General features: G+C 35.0%; 1 protein-coding gene across 11 annotated transcripts in view; it reads right to left on the minus strand.

Annotated features, from left to right (window-relative positions):
* MIER1 (MIER1 transcriptional regulator) overlaps nucleotides 1–19,480 on the minus strand; it is a 60,147-nt gene that overhangs the window by 9,462 nt on the left and 31,205 nt on the right. For all 11 annotated transcript variants that reach the window (XM_049618519.1, XM_049618518.1, XM_049618517.1 and 8 more), the window contains 7 exons: nucleotides 19,071–19,203; nucleotides 17,080–17,144; nucleotides 13,271–13,343; nucleotides 6,223–6,374; nucleotides 4,993–5,074; nucleotides 3,573–3,667; nucleotides 257–384 (listed from right to left, as the gene is read on the minus strand). In XM_049618519.1, the coding sequence (XP_049474476.1) occupies nucleotides 257–384; nucleotides 3,573–3,667; nucleotides 4,993–5,074; nucleotides 6,223–6,374; nucleotides 13,271–13,343; nucleotides 17,080–17,144; nucleotides 19,071–19,203 (728 nt within the window). The remainder of the gene's footprint in view (nucleotides 1–256; nucleotides 385–3,572; nucleotides 3,668–4,992; nucleotides 5,075–6,222; nucleotides 6,375–13,270; nucleotides 13,344–17,079; nucleotides 17,145–19,070; nucleotides 19,204–19,480) is intronic.

Raw genomic sequence — 19,480 nt, forward strand, 5'->3', positions numbered from 1 at the left:
CCGTTTTCTCTCCTGAAAACATACTCTAACATTTGCTTTGATGTATTTATTGTCTCAAATATTATGAATTGTAGTTTATAATGTTTCATAAGACACTGAAGTCTAAATGGCCTATGAAGATATATCTGTAAATGGATAACTTTAAACTAATGTAAACTCCTATCCTAGTGAAAAAGGAAGATTCTAAAAATCACAATTTTCTCAAGAAAAATCCAAAAGCAAAAATATATGACTCGACAGAAAAAAGTAAACTCACGTTACACCAGGATGAAGATTATATTTCTTTTTTCCAAATCGCGTTTGCTGAGCAAAGAAATCATAACGTTCAGATTTTTTCCACATATAATAGAATGCTACACATTCACCAACTGACCTTGTTCGAACCTATAAGAAACAAACACTTGTTTTTAAGAATCATCTCCTCCTTAAAGGAATTATTTCATGAAAAATATCTGAAGTGTGAAAAATTTAGCTGTACCTTAAGTAATATATAATACTGTACGTATAAAATACAACACTGCAGCAGCTTTGTTAAAACTATTCTTTATGAATCCCCGTGGAGAGAAATAATACACTGGCAACAAATCTTCAGATATTTAGCATTATGCTTTTTAAAACCATCTTAATCTGGGGCACCTGGGTGGTTCAGTCGGTTAAGTGTCCGACTTTGGTGAGTTCAAACCCCGCTTCAGGCTCTGTGCTAATAGCTCAGAGCCTGAGGCCTGCTTCGGATTCTGTGTCTCCCTCTTTGCTCCTCCCTTGCTTTGCACTTTGCACCTCATTCTCTCTTGCTCAAAAATAAACATTTAAATAAATAAATAAATAAATGCATCTTAATTTACTATACAAATAAATACTCCTCTATTGAAAATATCTGAAAGTGGCATTTAATTAAAATTAATGTTATGAACAGTATACTTTTACTCACAGAATACCTAGGGAGTCTACTTTTAAATTCCCATTTAAAAGATTCTCTTAGAGGTCTTACTGGTGATCCAGACTCAGTTATTTTACTTTCTAGAAAGGCTGAGAATATTCCATAATGAGTTGAAAGGTATAATAATGCCAATGCTAATTCTTTGTTTATTAAGTTACTCCAGTAACTGGTGCTATATCTACCTATGTGACTGAATGGCTCTCCTTACATAAATGTTCAACACCAATGAGACTGGCAAATGATGTGGACAACATCCCCCTTTTCAATACTTAGCTTGCAAAGCTGGTAGGGTTAATGTATGTAATAAAGTACTGAGAGTTTAAAATAAAGAAAAAACGTATCTGCGTAAGTGCTGGAATGCAAGACCATATAGCTTGAACCCATAAATGTCTAATCTTGAAGTAAGTATCCTGTGGGACTGACTGCATTTAAAGTCAATTTGATGACATCCTCATTTCACTACCGGACATATTTTTCTTTCTTCCCCTATGCTTGCACTTTACAAGTTTGGCCCATGCTGCTCTAAGACTGAAAGCTATCAAGGTTTTTGTTTTTGTTTTTATCATCTTCTCAAGTTTTTTTTTTTTTCCTCTTTTTTTTTTTTTGCCTCCTTTAGAATCTTAATTCTATACAGACACCAGCCAAGTCGACTGTACTTTACTGAGAGCAAAAATTGAAAAGGTATTTTGGGGCATGCAAAGTTAACAATATTATGAAAAATCTTCAATAAAGTAAGCCTACACAGAACTTATGTTTAAGATCCAAACTTCAATTTCAGGAATAAAAACAAAGTCTTAATGTTTTCACTGGACCATTCTTCTCCTTGAAGAAATTACTGTCCTCTTTTTTTGTTCACTAGAGTATATTAGGTATAGATAGGTCAGCTGACCTCTGGAACACAGAAATATCACCATCCCAAATACTTACAAAGAAATAAAGGTCTTATTTTCCATATTACATTAAAGGCTTTTTTGACTAGTAGTTTCCAGTCACCTAATAGGTTCTTATTTCTTAAAAAAGGGATTTCTGGGGGCGCCTGGGTGGCTCAGTCGGTTAAGCGGCCGACTTCAGCTCAGGTCACGATCTCACGGTCCGTGAGTTCGAGCCCCGCGTCAGGCTCTGGGCTGATGGCTCAGAGCCTGGAGCCTGCTTCCGATTCTGTGTCTCCCTCTCTCTCTCTGCCCCTCCCCCATTCATGCTCTGTCTCTCTCTGTCTCAAAAATAAATAAACATTAAAAAAAATTAAAAAAAAAAAAAAAAAAAAAAGGATTTCTGGAGGGTTGCTGCTGCTAGTTATTATTCCAGCTTACCATTCCAGGGGTCCCCTCCCATAGGTAATCCAGCATGGTTTGATCTGAATCTAGGCAGGAATGCTGGAAAACTCATATCCAAAATGTCCCTTTCAACCACGAAACAATCTATTTTTTTTTTACAATCATAAACATACATATCTACTCATTAGCATAATACATGGCTTTCATAGAATATGCCCTGTGCTGGAGGTAATCAGTTCATCTGGACAGAACATTAAGGAATATGATACATTTTTGACACCAATGCTACAACTCAAAGTATCTCTTACTAGTTTTATGTCTGAGGCCAAATACCAAAATGCAACAAGTTAATCAAGAGTAAACTAGTTAATGCACAACAAAATTAAGAAAAATAAACTCACAGGATTTATAAGCAACTATTTACAGAACATAAAATATACTATTAAATATGTAGTGAAACAAATTAAGTAGATACTACCCAATCACATTAAGAGGTGTAAGAAGAATGTGGGGACAGACTATTTAGAACTCAGACTTAAATTAAGCCCATGTAAGCCCAGATACTTTCAACACCATCCTAGACAAGCCATCACACAAAACTTAGATGCTATCTTTAAGGAAACATGTAATGCAAAGGTCCTTGTCATTTCTATTTGCTAAAAAATGTGGTATTTACATAAACCTAGAAATTCCTTAATTTCCTCCACTTAAACTATTGAGATTTTAATTTTGTGCATGCTAATTTCCCACAGAAACAATACAAGTAATTATGCAGTTCTTTTGGGTATACACGGACACTGTATTATTGATATTATCAATATGGAATGATAAATGGATCATGTTACATACAATTGTCCAATTATAAAATTATAATGTATAATAAAGCTGATTTATTGAGATACTCTTCTAGAAAATTAAATCTTAATTAAAACCAAATTAAATATTAAGTATCTGATTTTAGACACTTGGGACTTAAACAAATGTAAAAAATATTTTAATTGTAAATAATGTCATGTTACAAAGGTTTTAAAGTTTAAAAATTTAAAGACCCTCCTTTAAAACAATCTGTCCCAAGTTTATGGAAAATAGTTTTAAACAATTACATTATATATACACATCCTACACAAAAGTTGATTAACATATTTGTAAACCAGTCCAATTCTTAAAGTCATCTAACATCATGCACTGACAACAGTCACTTAGTAAATGTATGCCAGAAAGTCTAGGCATGTTTATTAATTCCCAAAAACTAACAGAGTAAAACATTCGTCAAAGAATGTTTAACATTAGAAAATAACTGATATAAGATGACCTGGGTTAACTAGCTTTTTATAAAAGAGAGAACATATATCATTACTTACTTTATTAGCCTGAATCAAATGAAAATCTTTTCCATAGGCCTTTAGCCCTTGTTCAAAATTTCTACACTCTTCTTCTGTCCAAACAGATAATTCCTCTGACAAAAAGAGTAGGAAAACTGTTAAAGCAATATTCCCCCAAATAATGCACATGAACAGTTACAAATAAAAATGTAAATTTCTAGTAACAATAAGGAAGTATTTTACTCCTGAGCTCTATTACCGATGACTGCAGAAGATAAAGTGACAAAAACCCTGTATTTAATAAAATTTTGGATGATTTGGTCCCTAATTCTCCAATTTCAACTTGGGCCACTTTCTCCTTTATGATCTAACTATACTAGCTACCTTTCAATTCCTTAAATTCACTATGTTCTTTCTAACTTTAGACTTTGTTGGTGCTGTTTCCCTTTGTCTATACTTATTTCCTGCCTCATCCTTCTCACCTAATTCGCTTACATCCCAGCAAAAATACCACTTTGTTCTAGAAGCTTTCCCTAACAAGCCTCACCATTCCCCAAATTAGGTCAAGTCCTACTGCAATAAATTTGAATTGAACCTTCTAATTCTTGGAAGAACTCATAACTGTTTTTCAGCTTCCCACCTAGGCTCTAAGCGCCATGAGAGCAGGGACTTCATGATGTCCTCAGAACTTGCCTTCCAATTTTTGTTGAATGAATGAATATCTTCCATTTGTTATGTGATAATATATAGTGTTCTTAGTGAAGCAGAGTGGGAGCCAGTTAGAATAAAAAAAAAACCCAAAACCTGGACTGATTTTAATTATGGCTTCATTATTTATAAATTATGTTTGCCTCAGCAAAGGTATTTCAATTCAGAGACCTTAGTCTCAACAGTTTGAAATTAAAGTAACTGTCACATTCCATAGCTCATAGGCTATTAAACAAGATCAAAAAAGAAAATATTTATTAAAAATGCTTCAAGGGCACCTGGGTGGCTCAGCTGGTTAAGCATCTGACTCTTGACTTCAGCTCAGGTCATGATCTCAAGGTCTGTGTAACTGAGCCCTGTGTTGTGCTCTGTGCTGGCAGTGCAGAGCCTGCTTGGAATGTTCTCCTTCCTTCTCTCTCTGCCCCTCCCGCATGCATGCATGCATGCATGCTCTCTCTCTCTCTCAAAATCAATACATAAAAAGTATTTTTAACAATGCCCTGAAATTAAAAGACATTATGTGTTTTTTAATGGCCTTATTTTCCCATAAAGAACCAGACTTAATCCCATTTCCCATAATGCTTGTGTTAGACACAAGTTACGTGATATGTTACTAGTTATTTGTTATTCAGCAAATACGGAATTCAGAAAGATCGGTATTACTAAACCTAGGACATACCTATGTAGACTGAAGATCTTAAGTTCTAAATTTCTGCTAAGTCATGAAAACAAATAAAAATGTATTATTTACCTCTAGCCGCTTTTACATTAAATCTTAATCTTCTCAGTGCTTCTTCTGTGTCAAAATTGCATTTAACCAATTCATATAATGCCTAGAAAAATAAAAGGCTTCAATATGTGACCCAGAGTATGAATAATTCACGGCTACAATTTCTTACGAAAGTAAAAGCTTTTCCTGAATCCAGTGTGTGTGTTCATCATTTCTGGAGGACAAGTAATTCCAGTGAATACAACACAGAATTTTAAAGAAAACACTGAAGAAAAACAAATTCTGGGCACCTGGGTGGCTCAGTCAGTTGAGCATCCGACTTTGGCTCAGGTCACGATCTCACAGTTCGTGAGTTCTAGCCCCATGCTGGGCTCTGTGCTGACAGCTCAGAGCCTGGAGCCTGCTTCAGACTTTGCGTTTCTCCCTCTCTCTCTCTCTCCCTCCCCCCCCACTCACGCTTTCTCTCTCTCTCTCAAAAATAAACAAACATTAAAAAAGAAAAAAAAAAAAAACAAATTCCATCCTGATTAATTAACGCTTGTGAATACACTGAAAATGGTAAGCAAATACTCTAACTTGGCAGCCATAATATCTCAGAAATTTAAAAATGAAAAGAAACTATTTTATAAAACTCACAAATCCTTTCTTTTTGGCCTTTTGCAGCTCCTATTCTAATTTAAAATAAATGAGAGAAAAAAAGCATTGATTTAAAAAAGGTAAAAAAAAAAAAATTGCTGTCACTAGGTTCACTTGTAGGCAACTTGTCTACCATATCCCTAAAACATTATCCCAGATAGTATTCCTAAGTTGATGATATCCACAGGCTCTTAGGAATATCCAAAGGAACTCCAACATTTTGAAAAAAAGTATATACAGGCAAAATGGTATCATTTTTATTTTAGCTGAAATTACACTAATGAAGTAACCTTAGCTATCGCCGATTCCCTATTGATGACATTATAGGAATTTTGGTGGATATCTTAATAAGAGTGAGTGTGGCAGCATTTGCATCTATAGATGTAAATGGTTAATTTACTTGGGGAAACTTGTAAGTTATTTCTCCTTTTAAACTGAAGAACACACGATGTTACATTAGTTTCAGGTGTACAACACAGTGACTGGACAACTGTACACATTGTGCTATGCTCACAAGTGTCCCCATATAATATTATTGACTATATTCCCTATACTGTACCTTTCATCCCTGTGACTTATTTATCCCATAATGTAAGTTACTTCTTACTCATGTACCTGTTCATTGTCTTTTATGTGAGATCCTTCAGGAATTGCTTCTACACCTTTCTCATCACCTGTTCTTCTAGATGCATCCTTAAGAAATACAATCACTTTATCTTCTGGTAAGTACTCAGGGTCCCACAGGAGCTGATCATCATTTTCATATACTAAATTAGTAAAACATAGAAGTTAAAAAAAAATGCCAAATCTTGTTAAGAGTTTGACTAAACAAATAATTCACACTTATAAGCCAACATGTTGAGAATTGAGAGGTACAGCATGGTCCTAGGACTTGCCTAACTTCATTCTTGTTCTTGGGTCATATTTTATGGCCTAAGTGATTTAAACAATTTTATAACTGTTTCAGAGCCAAGCTAAGATGACTTAGCTTGAGTTTACTCAAGTCCAAGCTCTCTTGGTTTGAATAGCATCACCACCATTTACTACCTATATGACCTTGGGCAAGTTACTTCTCTTCTCTCTGCATCATCTGTGAAATGGGGATAACAACATTATCATATTGGGTTGTAAAGATTTAAAGTACGCTAAAACAATTCTGGCACATTATTAAGGTTCAATGGATGTTAGCTACAACTATTATTTTTGAAATGAGAGGTCTAAAAGAATGCTCACCAAATGTTAACACTGCTTATTTCTTGGTGGTAAGGTTTGGGGTAATTTTTTCTTTTATGTATTTTTCTATGAAGTTTGAAAATATATTATAATGAACATAAATCATTTTCATAAAACAAGAGTCTTTCTGTTTTTAAAAAAAGCATTTCACTTTCATCAGAATTTCCATTATAGTAAGACTAAAGCCTAAATCTCATCACAATTTAAAAAGTGGAAGGAAAGGAGGAAAACCTAAGATGAGAGCCCTGTGCAAATGTAACCGACAGGAAGATGGAACACAGACAAAAAAAACCAAGGAAGAATCAAAAGAGAAAAAGTAACAAATGTGACACCATCACTGCTAGGGGAAGAAAATGCTTCAAGGAGTGCTAGACTGGTTAAATGCTTTTCAATGAACAGTGTAACAACTGAAAAAGGTACAATAGGCTTACTAACAAGGAGGGGAATGTTTTAAGAGCCATTTCTGTGCAGAAATGGAAGCTGAGGCCCCACTAGAGACGACTGAAGAGTAAATGGAAGGGAAAGAAATAAAGTAGGGACTCTTGAAAAGTTTGGTTTTAAGAGAGGAGAGACAGGTACAGCGGGAGAGGAGGTAGAGCTGAAGAAAGTTTTTGGTTTTATTGGTTTTTAAACATAGGAGACAATCATTTAAATGCCAGTAGGAAGGAACCAGCTAAAGAAAAACTCTGTATTTAAGAGACAGAGGATAACCGACAGTGCCAAAGTTCCTTGTGTTATTTAAAAAAAAAAAAAAAAAAAAAAAAAAGGAATTAACAGCAGGGTGTCTGGGTGGCTCTGTTGGTTAAGCGTCCAACTTTGGCTCAGGTCATGATCTCAAGGTTCGTGAGTTCGAGCCCCATGTCGGGCCCTGTGCTGAGAGCTCAGAGACTGGAGCCTGCTTCAGATTCTGTGTCTCCCTCCCTCTCTGCCCTTCCCCTGCTCGATCTCTCTCAAAAATAAACATTAAAAAAAAATTTTTTTAAAGAAAGGAATTAACAGCTAATTAAGCATCTCCTATGTATGAAGCACTATGTTCGGTGTTTTCATATAAATTACCTTGTCTCACTCTGCACCTCCACTACACACATACACTTTAAAATATCGTTCTACTTTTCTGTTTCCCAAAATAGATACTCTTCTTTAAAGTACAAGGATGGGGCGCCAGGGTGGCTCAGTCGGTTAAGCGGCCAACTTCGGCTCAGGTCATGATCTCACGGTCCGTGAGTTCAAGCCCCGCGTCGGGCTCTGTGCTGACAGCTCAGAGCCTGGAGCCTGTTTCGGATTCTGTGTCTCCCTCTCTCTCTGACCCTCCCCCGTTCATGCTGTCTCTCCCTGTCTCAAAAATAAACGTTAAAAAAAAAAAATTAAAAAAAAAAATAAATAAAGTACAAGGATAACCTCTAGAAAATTTTCCTTAGTAAACCTCATTCCTTCTCTAGCCTGCTGGTACAATCTTAGTGAAACTCTAAATTGTAAATACAATAAACCTACCATGATAAAGTGAATCTATACGACTACTGATTTTTGTCTGCTTAGCCTCTGTTCACTGAAGCGGGGAGTGGGGAAGACTACAGTTTTCATGTTCCTGAGACTGATGGATGGAGGGCAGGCAAGGCCTTACAAGAAGTCCTAAGAAAGATGGAAGGTGATGCGTCCCTGAGTCCCCAGTGTTCTCCCACTTAAATACGCCCATAGTGGGCCTATGAAACAAGCACAGACGACCTGAAAAATACTTCTGGAATCATTCTGTTAAGTTGCAAATTGCCACAGGATACAGAGATGTCCTGTCTAAGCTGAGTACACAAACATCACCAGATGGCGCCAAATGACAAGCCAGACCCCTAGAACTGTGACAAAACAGCTAGACAGGCTGACCCTGAGAATACAACACCTCATTTTATACAGTGACAACATACTAAAAAATAACCACAGATGAGAACAATCAGCATTTCCACAGAGAATAAATCACACTGTCTACTGGTTCCAGAAACAGACCAAATTATTTTCCACTTAAGTTTACACTCCAAATAAAATATGACTTTTGACCATGATCTAAATAAAACAGGCAACAACAGCTAACTTTTGTTAAATGTCTGTTGCAGAACGAAATGCCAAGAGTTCAGAAAATCAAAAATCCACCACTACGATAAAACACAGGATAAAATACAGAAGAGAAATAACATCTCTTGTTGTGTAAATCAACTACCAAGCCTAGATGTTAGAATTTTTAAAAAAGCAACCACAAATATATCCACTTTATATTATGGGAGATATAATTCACATGTGATTATAAGTAAACGAAAACATTCTGAAGGCAGGAACACACCTAGTATATTCAAGTTACCCAGGAAAGGGCTTATTATGGAATTTTAAGTAACAAATCAAGCTCAAATAAAATGGGTTGTCACTATGTTAACAAAGTTCAGTGTGTGGTGGTTGGGAGGGTGTGTAGAAAGTCCAGAAACCACCACCACAAATCTGGGAAATTAATCCTCCATGAATAAATTTGTATTTATTCACTTTCAGTTTTCATAAGAAGTGTTATTCTGTTTTTTAATGCCGAAGTAAAAATTCAATGTAATCAATGTATCATGAGGATGAAAATGCCAGTCCATAATCAGCTATGGTATAATGAGGTTTACCCCATGTTCTTAAAAGGACACACTGTGATTAATGACATAAATTTTAAGTTGTTTAGCTGAGCCTTTCCTATATGTACAGGCTAAATGAACTGCCTTTTCAACAGTATTATCATCAACTAAGGATAATGCATGTGTACATTTTTTAGTAACTTCAGAATCAATAATATGTCAAATGTTCATTAGAAACAAAGATTCATGCAGTCTTTTGCTATTCACTGCTTCCAAACTCCTAGCCATCATTTTCTTACTCTAAAACTCATGTCATGCAAGCATGAAAATTAGACTGGGAAGTATGTATCTTGGCTCCTTTCTCTTAACCCTTTTCCCCCTACGTAGCCCAACTAATTGTAATCAACCTAGTCCAGGGTTCTCAATCTCAGCAGTACTGACACTTTGGGCAGATAATTCTTAGTAGGGGGAGGCAGTGGCAGGCCTCTGTGTGTGTTCCAAGATGTTCAGCAGCATTCAATTCAGTCTTATCACAAAAGGTGCAGTGTTCATTCAGTTTAGTATATGGAAGAAACAATAAAATACGTAACTGAAAAATCATGCTTTTCATTTCTACAACACATCTTTGGGAATTAAATCCTTTCCATTTGAGTGAGGCTGACATCACACCCTGGAGCCCCAAGAACAGATAAATGAGCCAGGGCAAACCAGAAGAGTCACTCTTCTCTCTGGTCACAGTAATTACTTCTGGCTGAGCATGACTCAAACAAAGTTAACAGATTCTCTCTAGGACTTCTGCTGGAGCGAAGGTGGATACAGAAGTTTTCATCTGTGCTGGTTCTCTAGCTACAGGGACAGTGTAAAGCGTAAGCCAGGAGCTCCGAGTAGCCATCTTAGCCTATCTTGTAATAAAGGAAAGAGGGAAAGGAGAGGGACAGCTGATATCAGAAGAACCCCCAAATCCAGTTTTATCTGAAGCCAGGCCACCCAGAACTTTCCAGTTAAGCAATCAGGTAAATTCTTTTTTGCTGAAGCTAACTGAAGAGGGTTTTTGCCAATTGTAAGTAAAACGGCATGAACTGATGGTTTCTGAAAATCTGAAAAATAAAACCTAAATGTAATGAGTAAGATTAATCATCCATTGAATACTAATGTCACTCACTGAGTACTTACAATGTATATGCTGTTAAGGCTAACTGTGAAAATATCCTATGTAAATCCTCATGATAGGCTCTGTAAATAAATGCTCTTTTACAGCTATTTTATACTGAGGAGAAAAGGAAGTAAACATGTCCAAGGCCAAATGCCTACATACTGATCAAAGTTTACTGACTCCGTATTGGCTTTGTCAACGTTATTCTGCACCCACCTAATACCTCAGCCACCAAATGTTTACTAAGTGCCTATGTAACAGAATCATACCAGGTATTAAGGATGCAAAAAATAAACAAATGATTACAATACACTGCGCACTGAGTAAACTGCTAATTTACATAAATTTAAGAAAATTGTAATAGTGTAGTTGAGATTATATAACAACAGATACAGGTTCAAAGAGGAATTTAACGTGACTGTAACAAATCTTGTTTATATAACTGAAACAGAAGTGATAACTGAGGGGCACCTGGGTGGCTCAGCTGGTTAAGCTTGTCAACTCAGTTTCAGCTCAGGTCATGATCCCACAGTTTGTGAGATTCTCTCTATCTCTCTGCCCCTCCCGACTTGTGTGCGTGCTCTCTCTCAAAAATAAATACTCAGAAATTAAAAGAAAAAAAAGAAATGATAGCTGATGAGGAATATATATGCTGCATGGAGTCTAGTAAAAAAGAAATCAGGTATCACAGAGAAAAAAAATCATCAGTATCTCTCCAGGATACTCAGTAATAGGGTTTCCTTGTATCAATGAAAAAATTCTAATCCATTTACCAAATAATTCCTACAGTGAAGGTATCAAGGTATCAAAGTTTTGTGACATTTTTTTTAATCAAAATCACTCTAACCAAATGTTCTCCCTCTTGAATGTGTGGTCACCAAGCCAATGAAAAATATCTTGCAAACTTTTTCCTATAAGGAACAGAATGCACTAATCTTCAATATCCCTTTAACAGTTTTTTCCTAACAATGTAATTTACCTAAGTTTCACATGAGTTTGGTTTGTGTGCACAGGGTACCCTAAGTGGTGACAAATCCTGGGTAATATGACAGAAGTATGAATTACTAGAAATACAAAACTGAGGAAAGAACCTATATTACAGTGACCCCTCTAAAGCAGGATCCCCTTGCTAAATCTAGTCTGATCCTCACACCATCTACAATGCTTGAATTCTCATGGTAAGTAAAATTTGTAAATCGTATCTGTTCCGGAAAAAATAATTATGCATAATTGCTTTCTAAAATTACAATCAAACTGAAAGCATCAAACCCAAATTTAAAACAACGAAAGTTAAAGATCATTTATTTTCTATATCGGACAATACAAACATGTTAAAACATAAAACATATTAAGAGCTAATTAAAACTACCTTTAAGCCCTAACACTAACCTGCCATATGTAAAACCAAAATATTTTCCTACCCACCTACAAAATATGAAATTTTCTGACAGACACTACTATTTTTCATAGTCAAAACTTAAAAAAAAAAAAGTTAGAACAAAGGTCTAACTTTCAGCTCTTTAGTTGGAGAAAGAACTCAATGGTGAACATGTGCTAATCATTATATAGTACATAAGCAAAGCATAACATTTAAAATTCAGTTACAAAAATAAATACAAATGTCAATCGTTCACTTATTTTTGCACACAACTCCAATGTGTTCACAAAACTATGTATAGAATCTTACTATATAACAAAGTCACTCCATATTGTACTTTTAATGTTCCTGTATATTGCAGGAATTAACTTGAAAGTAAGTACAAGCTATTGCTGGTGTGTTAAAACATTTTTGCTGTCACTAGAATTTACTGGCCTGTGGTGTTCTCTTAACTGCCTCTACCTACTGCTTGCCCTGAAAGCAGGTGCATTATAAAGGAAGTTTCTGGAGAGAACACTAAAAGGAAAACAAAAGTCTTCTGCAACTCCAAAAGGCTCTGCATATGTGAGCTGAAATGTGAAGATAACAACTGAAATAAAAGAAATGAACAAAGATTTCTAACACTGAGTGATGTCATACTATACATGAACTCATTAAAAACACACCCACAACATTCTTTCTGGAACTCACCCCAACCGAATAATCTAAAACAGACTTAAGATCTTAAGTTTAGTACTTAAGTTAAGTAACTTAAGTTACTTAAGTTTAAGTAAGTAACTTAAACTTACTGGAAGTTTAAGTACTTACGACTTGGAATTTTTATATAAAATGATAGAAAAAATCATGTAAAATTTAAGTATACAAGTTGTTTTCCCAAATTATTTTACAAATAAATAAATATTAAAGTACTCAGTTTTAGTGATATTAAAAGTTTCAAAGCTTACCATTAAGCTTTTTAGGTCATTATGTACTTAAGTTTTTTTAAACCTAACAGCTTCCACTGACATAAAACAACCTATTATATTTAATTTATACAGGTTATAAAGGATTTATCCAGGGAAATTAAAATATGAAAAACAAAATGAAAAGTTGAGATGTTTTAAGTCACTCAGTATGAAAAGGCATTCAATTTTTTCTAAGAACGAAACTGGAAAAACAGAAACATTTTCTTCTTACAGAGATAATGAAGGGTCTTCTTTCATAAATCAATGGGGTAACAAACTGTCCTGGTCTCATTCCATTATAAAATAACAGTTCATCACTTCAAAAGCATAAATTCAAGCTATGTAACTTTACTAATTAACCCACCTTTTTCATTTTCTTTGTATCTACAAATGCCAACTGGAATCTCTGCTTGAAACATGGAGCCCACCATAATCTCCTATTTTAGAAATAACATAACACATTAGTAAGATCTAGTAACACAGATTTTATATCCATTTTCTAACTTTACCATCTTCCTAGGTAAACTGTTCATGGTTTCTCTGTCATAAAAGATACAACCAATTAACTACCTCAGAGGAGTATTGTGAGGATGAATGAGTTAATAATAAAGAGCTTGGGTATGATTGGATGAAAATATTAGTAATAATAATGGGGTGTAATGCAATATACACAGTGAATACAAACTACTTCAAAATATGGAGAAAAAGAAGTAAAAATGAGTTCTTATAATTCAAACTGCAAACACTCTGAAAAACAGAAAAGCAAATTCAGATACATTAAGGTATTTACACTGTAAACTATGGTCCCTGGATCAGCACCATCAGAGTCACTTGGGAAACTGTTAGATATGCAAATGCTCAGCTCTTACCTGAGCCCTACTAACTAGAAACTCTGGGGATGGGACTCAGCAAGCTGCTGTGCAGGTGATTCTGACATACACTCTTATCTGAGAACCACAGATTCAAGGTAAAGAAAAACGGGTTTGTATAAAGCTCTGTAGAGGTCAAATGGATGAAAGCCCACATGGATAAGCAGGTTAGTGACTGACTTTCACAAAACAATACAAAATGAAAAAAGTAACCTCCCCAAAACAAAATTAAATCTTACTTTAGGAAAGTAAAATCACAGGTTAGGGGAAGCTGGCTGTTCAGAAAGGTAACTGGAGATCATCACCGATGAGATATTACAAAACAGAGGGACCAAGATTATAGACCCTCCTTTATCTGGTGGCTAAATGTTAAGACTGAATCTACTGCATTTTCAAAATGAAGATGTAGGCAGAAAAGGTAAGTTTAAGGTGACAGTTTACCAGTTTAAATAACAGTTGAAATAACTCTTAGGATTTGAAAAAATTCCTCTTATTGTCAACCCATTGATACCACAATCTCATTTTTTCTAGTATAACTTCAAAGACATACTCTATGCAATTAATTTTTTGCTAAACCTGCACAGGAAAACCAGTCAATTTTCTAAGGAGAATTCACATACAAGTTTTCTCTACTCTTACAGGTGAATTTTATGTCTTTGATTATAAAAAAAGAGTACCCTACTATCACTTCTTGTGCCTCTTTTAACTTTACTCATCAATGCTTACCAGAGAATAGACAGTTAAGTTATCAACCTTCCCTGTCTCAGGCACTTCTAAAAATATTAATGCCTGGATCCATTCCAGACCAACTAAATTGTAATCTCTGGATAAAGGCCCTGGTAATCAGTACTTAAAAGTTCTCCAAATGATTCTAAAAACGGAGCCAAGGTTTGAGAACTTCTGGACTACTGTAAAAATAAGATGACCTCTTTTCCCTATTGAGTTCAGAACACGTTTTTACATGCTAATCTGTAGGGAAGGGAAACAGCACTTAGGAGCATTATGTACCAGGTACCTTATGTGTAATTTTCATTAAATCCTGTGTAATTTTCATTAAATTCTCACCAACTTCAACAAGGCTAAAATTTTTATTTCTGTATTTATGTGAGATGAAACTCAAAACAATTAAGTTCCTCAAGAATGCACTCTTAACAAGTTCTAGGGCTGTAACTTGGACTCAAATTTGATTTCAAAGCTGTCTCCTCTGTCCCAATTCCTAGAAAAATTTAGTGTCTTACAAGCCTTAGAAGATGATTCAGAATCTTGAAAATTTTTACTACAACAGTCTAAATCATTCTAAAATAAAACAGTCTGGATTTACTGTGGCCTGTTTTATTACGTAATTTCCTGACGAAGAGAATACTCTCCCATGTTGTCCCTCTTTTAAGCTTTTGTTCCTTCACTAAAAAAAAAAAAATAATAATTCAACACTTACTCAAATACTGCACACTTCAGACATAAAAACAATTTAAGTTGGAGAAAACAGATATAAATTTGAATATATGGTAGAAAGTAGTAGTTTAAGGTGACTTTCAAGGTTTTTAGTTTTCATAATTTCTGCATGGTGTAGGAATTAGAAAAAACTGGATTGAAGAACATTTGCCCAAATAGGTCACATAAACAGTAAGTAACTTTTGTGATCCTTGTTTTCTGTCTTCAGCCCCATCTTTCATTCATCTTTCACTCAAATTAATACATACTGCACTGAGCTAAACTTCCCTTACCATTCTAACTCACAATGGTATCGCTGTCTTCTAAACAGCTCCTTGGAAACCCAGAAATGGACCAACTGTGGCTGAAGCCGACAATACCTGGGAGCCCACTCCAAGTTCATTTGAATACTTCATTCTTCCTAATAGAAACTCTTTAAGTATAAGATGTTCTCTTATTTTAATTACCAAGGTGTCAGCTCTTTAAGTCTGCTCCAAGCATCCCAAACCAAAAAAACTTTAAACTTAAAAAAAGCAAACAAACAAAAAAACAAAGCCACAAGAAGACTCAAAACTATTAACTAATTAAATAATTAAACAATCGTGACTTAAAAAGTACAGCCAGTCCACTGATTTTGATGTTTAGAGCTATTCTGCTTCCAAAGAAATGATTGTTTATGCACTAAATTTAAAATCAGACCTAGGAAAAAGAACAGCAAAAAATGCTCAATGTAATTTTTAACAGCAAAACACAGTGATATGTCTCAATAAGAATGACATCATTTCGGGGCACCTGAGCTCGGTTGGTTGAGCATCCAGCACTTGATTTTGGCTCAGGTCATGATCTCACAGTTCAGAAGACTGTGCCCCATGTCTCTGTGTTGAAAGCTGCTTGGGATTCCCTCTGTCCCTCCCCCCTGGCATGCACAGGCTCTCTCAAAATAAACATTAAAGGAAAAAAAAAAAAAAAAAGAGGGGTGCCTGGGTCGCTCAGTCAAATGGCCAACTTCGGCTCAGGTCACGATCTTGTGGTTTGCGAGTTTTAGCCCCACATCGGGCTCTGTACTGACAGCTCAGAGCCTGGAGCCTGCTTTGGATCTGTGTCTCCCTCTCTCTCTGCCCCCTCCCCTGCTCGCTCTGTCTCAAAAAAAGAAACATTAGGAAAAAAAAAAGAAAAACAAAAAAAGAAAGAATGGTATCATCCTTCTATATAAATGATTTGCTCTAATCAATTCTACATGATATTTTGACATATTTTCCTAGTAAGTTCAACTGCTTTGCAACAGCTTAAATTTAATTCTTCTACTTTACTGTAAAACTAAGTTGTACAGTTATATAGTTTTATAATTAAAAACTTATGTCAATATATAATCTTTAGATTCATTTTAGAAATTAACTTATTATGGATAGCTATAGAGAAGCTCCAATGTGTCCCTTCATCCAACATACTCTGAATTGTAAATATCAACATTAATATGGGATGGAAAAACTTACAATTTAAATTATTAAACAAAAGCCACTTTAACAAAACCAAAGCCTCAATTGCTTTCCCAAGTTTAAAAAAACATTCACTTGTGATACTTTTTACAGTGCAAGAAAAAACTAAATTGGCACTAGCTCGAAATTTCAATTTCTGTTCTTGGTTTGAGATGGATTTGCTCAAAAAGAGTCCAATTCTTTCTATGCCATTATTTTATTTTATAAAAAAATAAGTATTCTTACTTTGATATATTAAAGGGAAATCTGAACGTCTTCCAAACATTTAAAAAAGGGCTTACCTCAACTTTATCAATATATAGAGCTAGTAAAATAATAATTATACTTGTTTTTAATGTTAATTTACCTAAACTTGGGGAAAATATGGCTCTAACTACCTTTTTCCAGTCTTCTGATGGAATATAATCTTCATCTTCTTCAGATTCTTCTTCTATTTCGCTATCTAGAATAAATAAGACAATATTATAAAATGATTGTTTTTCCTGTCCACATCTGTATATCTAGCTGTATGTTATTTTTACATCTACCATCGAACATTTAAGTATGCCTGAAAGTATCTGCAGAATAGGGCCAAGATATTTCTAATCAAATAATCAAATAATACCCTATCAGTTTAAAACAGGAAAACAATCCACAAACCTAGGATAATTCCAATCTTAGAAAACCGCATCCTTAGACAATTATTTCCTACGAAAATTTAAGAAAAAAAGTTTAATTAGAGTCAAGATAATCTGTTCCTGAACCTAATTCTGGTTCTGGTGACAGAATTATAGGAGCACAATTTCTTCCCTAATAAAATGAGAATTTGGATAAAACAAAAACAGTAGTTTCCAATCAGTGCTCCTTGAGATACTGAGAACTTTTTAGCAACACTCTGTGGGAGTGTGAAGGGAGGCTATGTATGAAGACCTCCATTCTCCTCAACCTCTGTTTTCTTGAGAGCAGGCAAGCTGCCGTTTGTTTACATTTGGAGTAAAATTGTATTTACATACTGGGATAGGAAATCTAAAACCTACTACATGTTTCAGCATCTTCTCAACTGTAAAATGGCATACAAAGTTCAAAAGGGTAAATTACATTCAGAAATTAAATCTTCCTATGGAAAAGCTAAGATAGGCAGTATATATACATAGCTTTCATGCATACATGCATCACAACTGAAATACCAGATCATGAAATAAATATTGTTTTAGAATGCAGTCACTTAGCATCCCACTTTTAACCAAACTTTGGCAATTTATCTAAGAAGAAAAAGGAAAAACACCAGATTTTCACCAAACTTAAAACACAGTAATTTCATTAACCCATCTCTTTTTATAGTGATACACTTTCTTTTCAAGTGGACCAGATCTTTGATCAAAACTCAGTAAATTTTTTTTTTTAATGTTTGAGTGTGAGAGGGCAGAGAGAGAAGGAGACACAGAATCTGAAGCGGGCTCCAGGCTCCAAGCTATCAGCACAGAGCCTGACGCAGGGCTTGAACCCACGAACTGCAAGATCATGACCTAAGCCAACGTCAGTCGCTTAACTGACTGAGCCACCCAGACTCAGTGCGTAAAACTCACAATAAAATATTAGCAGCACTACATTCACTTGCAAACTAAGTATGTAACAGAAATCCTTCACACGAAGCAGTAGCCATGTTTAATCAGTTATTACATTACCACACATTTCATGACAGGTGGTTGTTCTTCGAGTGTCTTTCTGTCTTTTAAATAAAGCATAGAAATTTAGACCACAAGTCTGAACTAATAACACTAATGGTTGCCTTTTTCTTATCAAAGAGCTGTCACCTACAGTAATGATTCCTGCTTAGAATGAAATACCATGGAGCAAATGAAGCATGCAAATATTCAAGATACGTACATTAAATGTCTCAACTACTGGTCATCTGTGGCTAGATTACAACTGTAGTAAAATTAGGAGATCTTCCGTATAAAACATATTATCGTTTCAAGAGTAAACCACTTCTTTAGAACTAGGAACCACTGATTAGAAAAAAGCAGTATTTATGAATATAGGTAAAAAAGGCTAAAAGGCAAAGAAAGTAGAAAATTAACACCGAGGAAAATACCAGGAGAAATTAAAAAAGATGACCATGAAACAAACTAAATTCAAAGAAGCGTTGGGGGGGATAAAAAGGAACACATTCAAAATTAAGTAGTACAGTGATGCAACAATTATTGCAATCTACTCACGGACAAAAAGGGCCCTAGCACTGCTAAACTAATAGCCTAGAACAAAACCTAACACTGTACAGCGAGATTTCAGAGTAAATGAATTCAAACAGATGAATGAACAAGAAATGGAATTTTCCATCATATATTAAATGGTAAAAATTATCCACACAGCAACCAGTGATACTTACTTGTATCAAAATATTTACATCGACGTGGCCGGATTATTTCTTGGGCATCTTGAGAAGCAACAGATTGTGACGGATCATCATTGGAAGACTGAGTTTCATCCTCTTGACCTGATGAGTCCTTTATATTCTCTTCCTGTAGAATAAAAAAATTAAATTTCTTTAAGATGTAAGGAAAACTGTTGCAGATGAAAGGTTACAGTATTCCAAATACAACCAGAAAACTAAAATAAATACACTAAATTCATCATGGTATTCTGGGTTGAATCCTGGAACAGGAAAAAGGACATTAGTGGAGAAACTGGCAAAATCTGAATCGTCTATAGTTTAATTAATTAATATGGTTAATAGTACCAGTGCCAATTTCTTACTTTTGACAATATACCATGGTTACATGAGATATAAACAAGGGA

Source organism: Panthera uncia, assembly GCF_023721935.1.
Source record: "Panthera uncia isolate 11264 chromosome C1 unlocalized genomic scaffold, Puncia_PCG_1.0 HiC_scaffold_4, whole genome shotgun sequence".
NCBI classification, from domain to species: domain Eukaryota; kingdom Metazoa; phylum Chordata; class Mammalia; order Carnivora; family Felidae; genus Panthera; species Panthera uncia.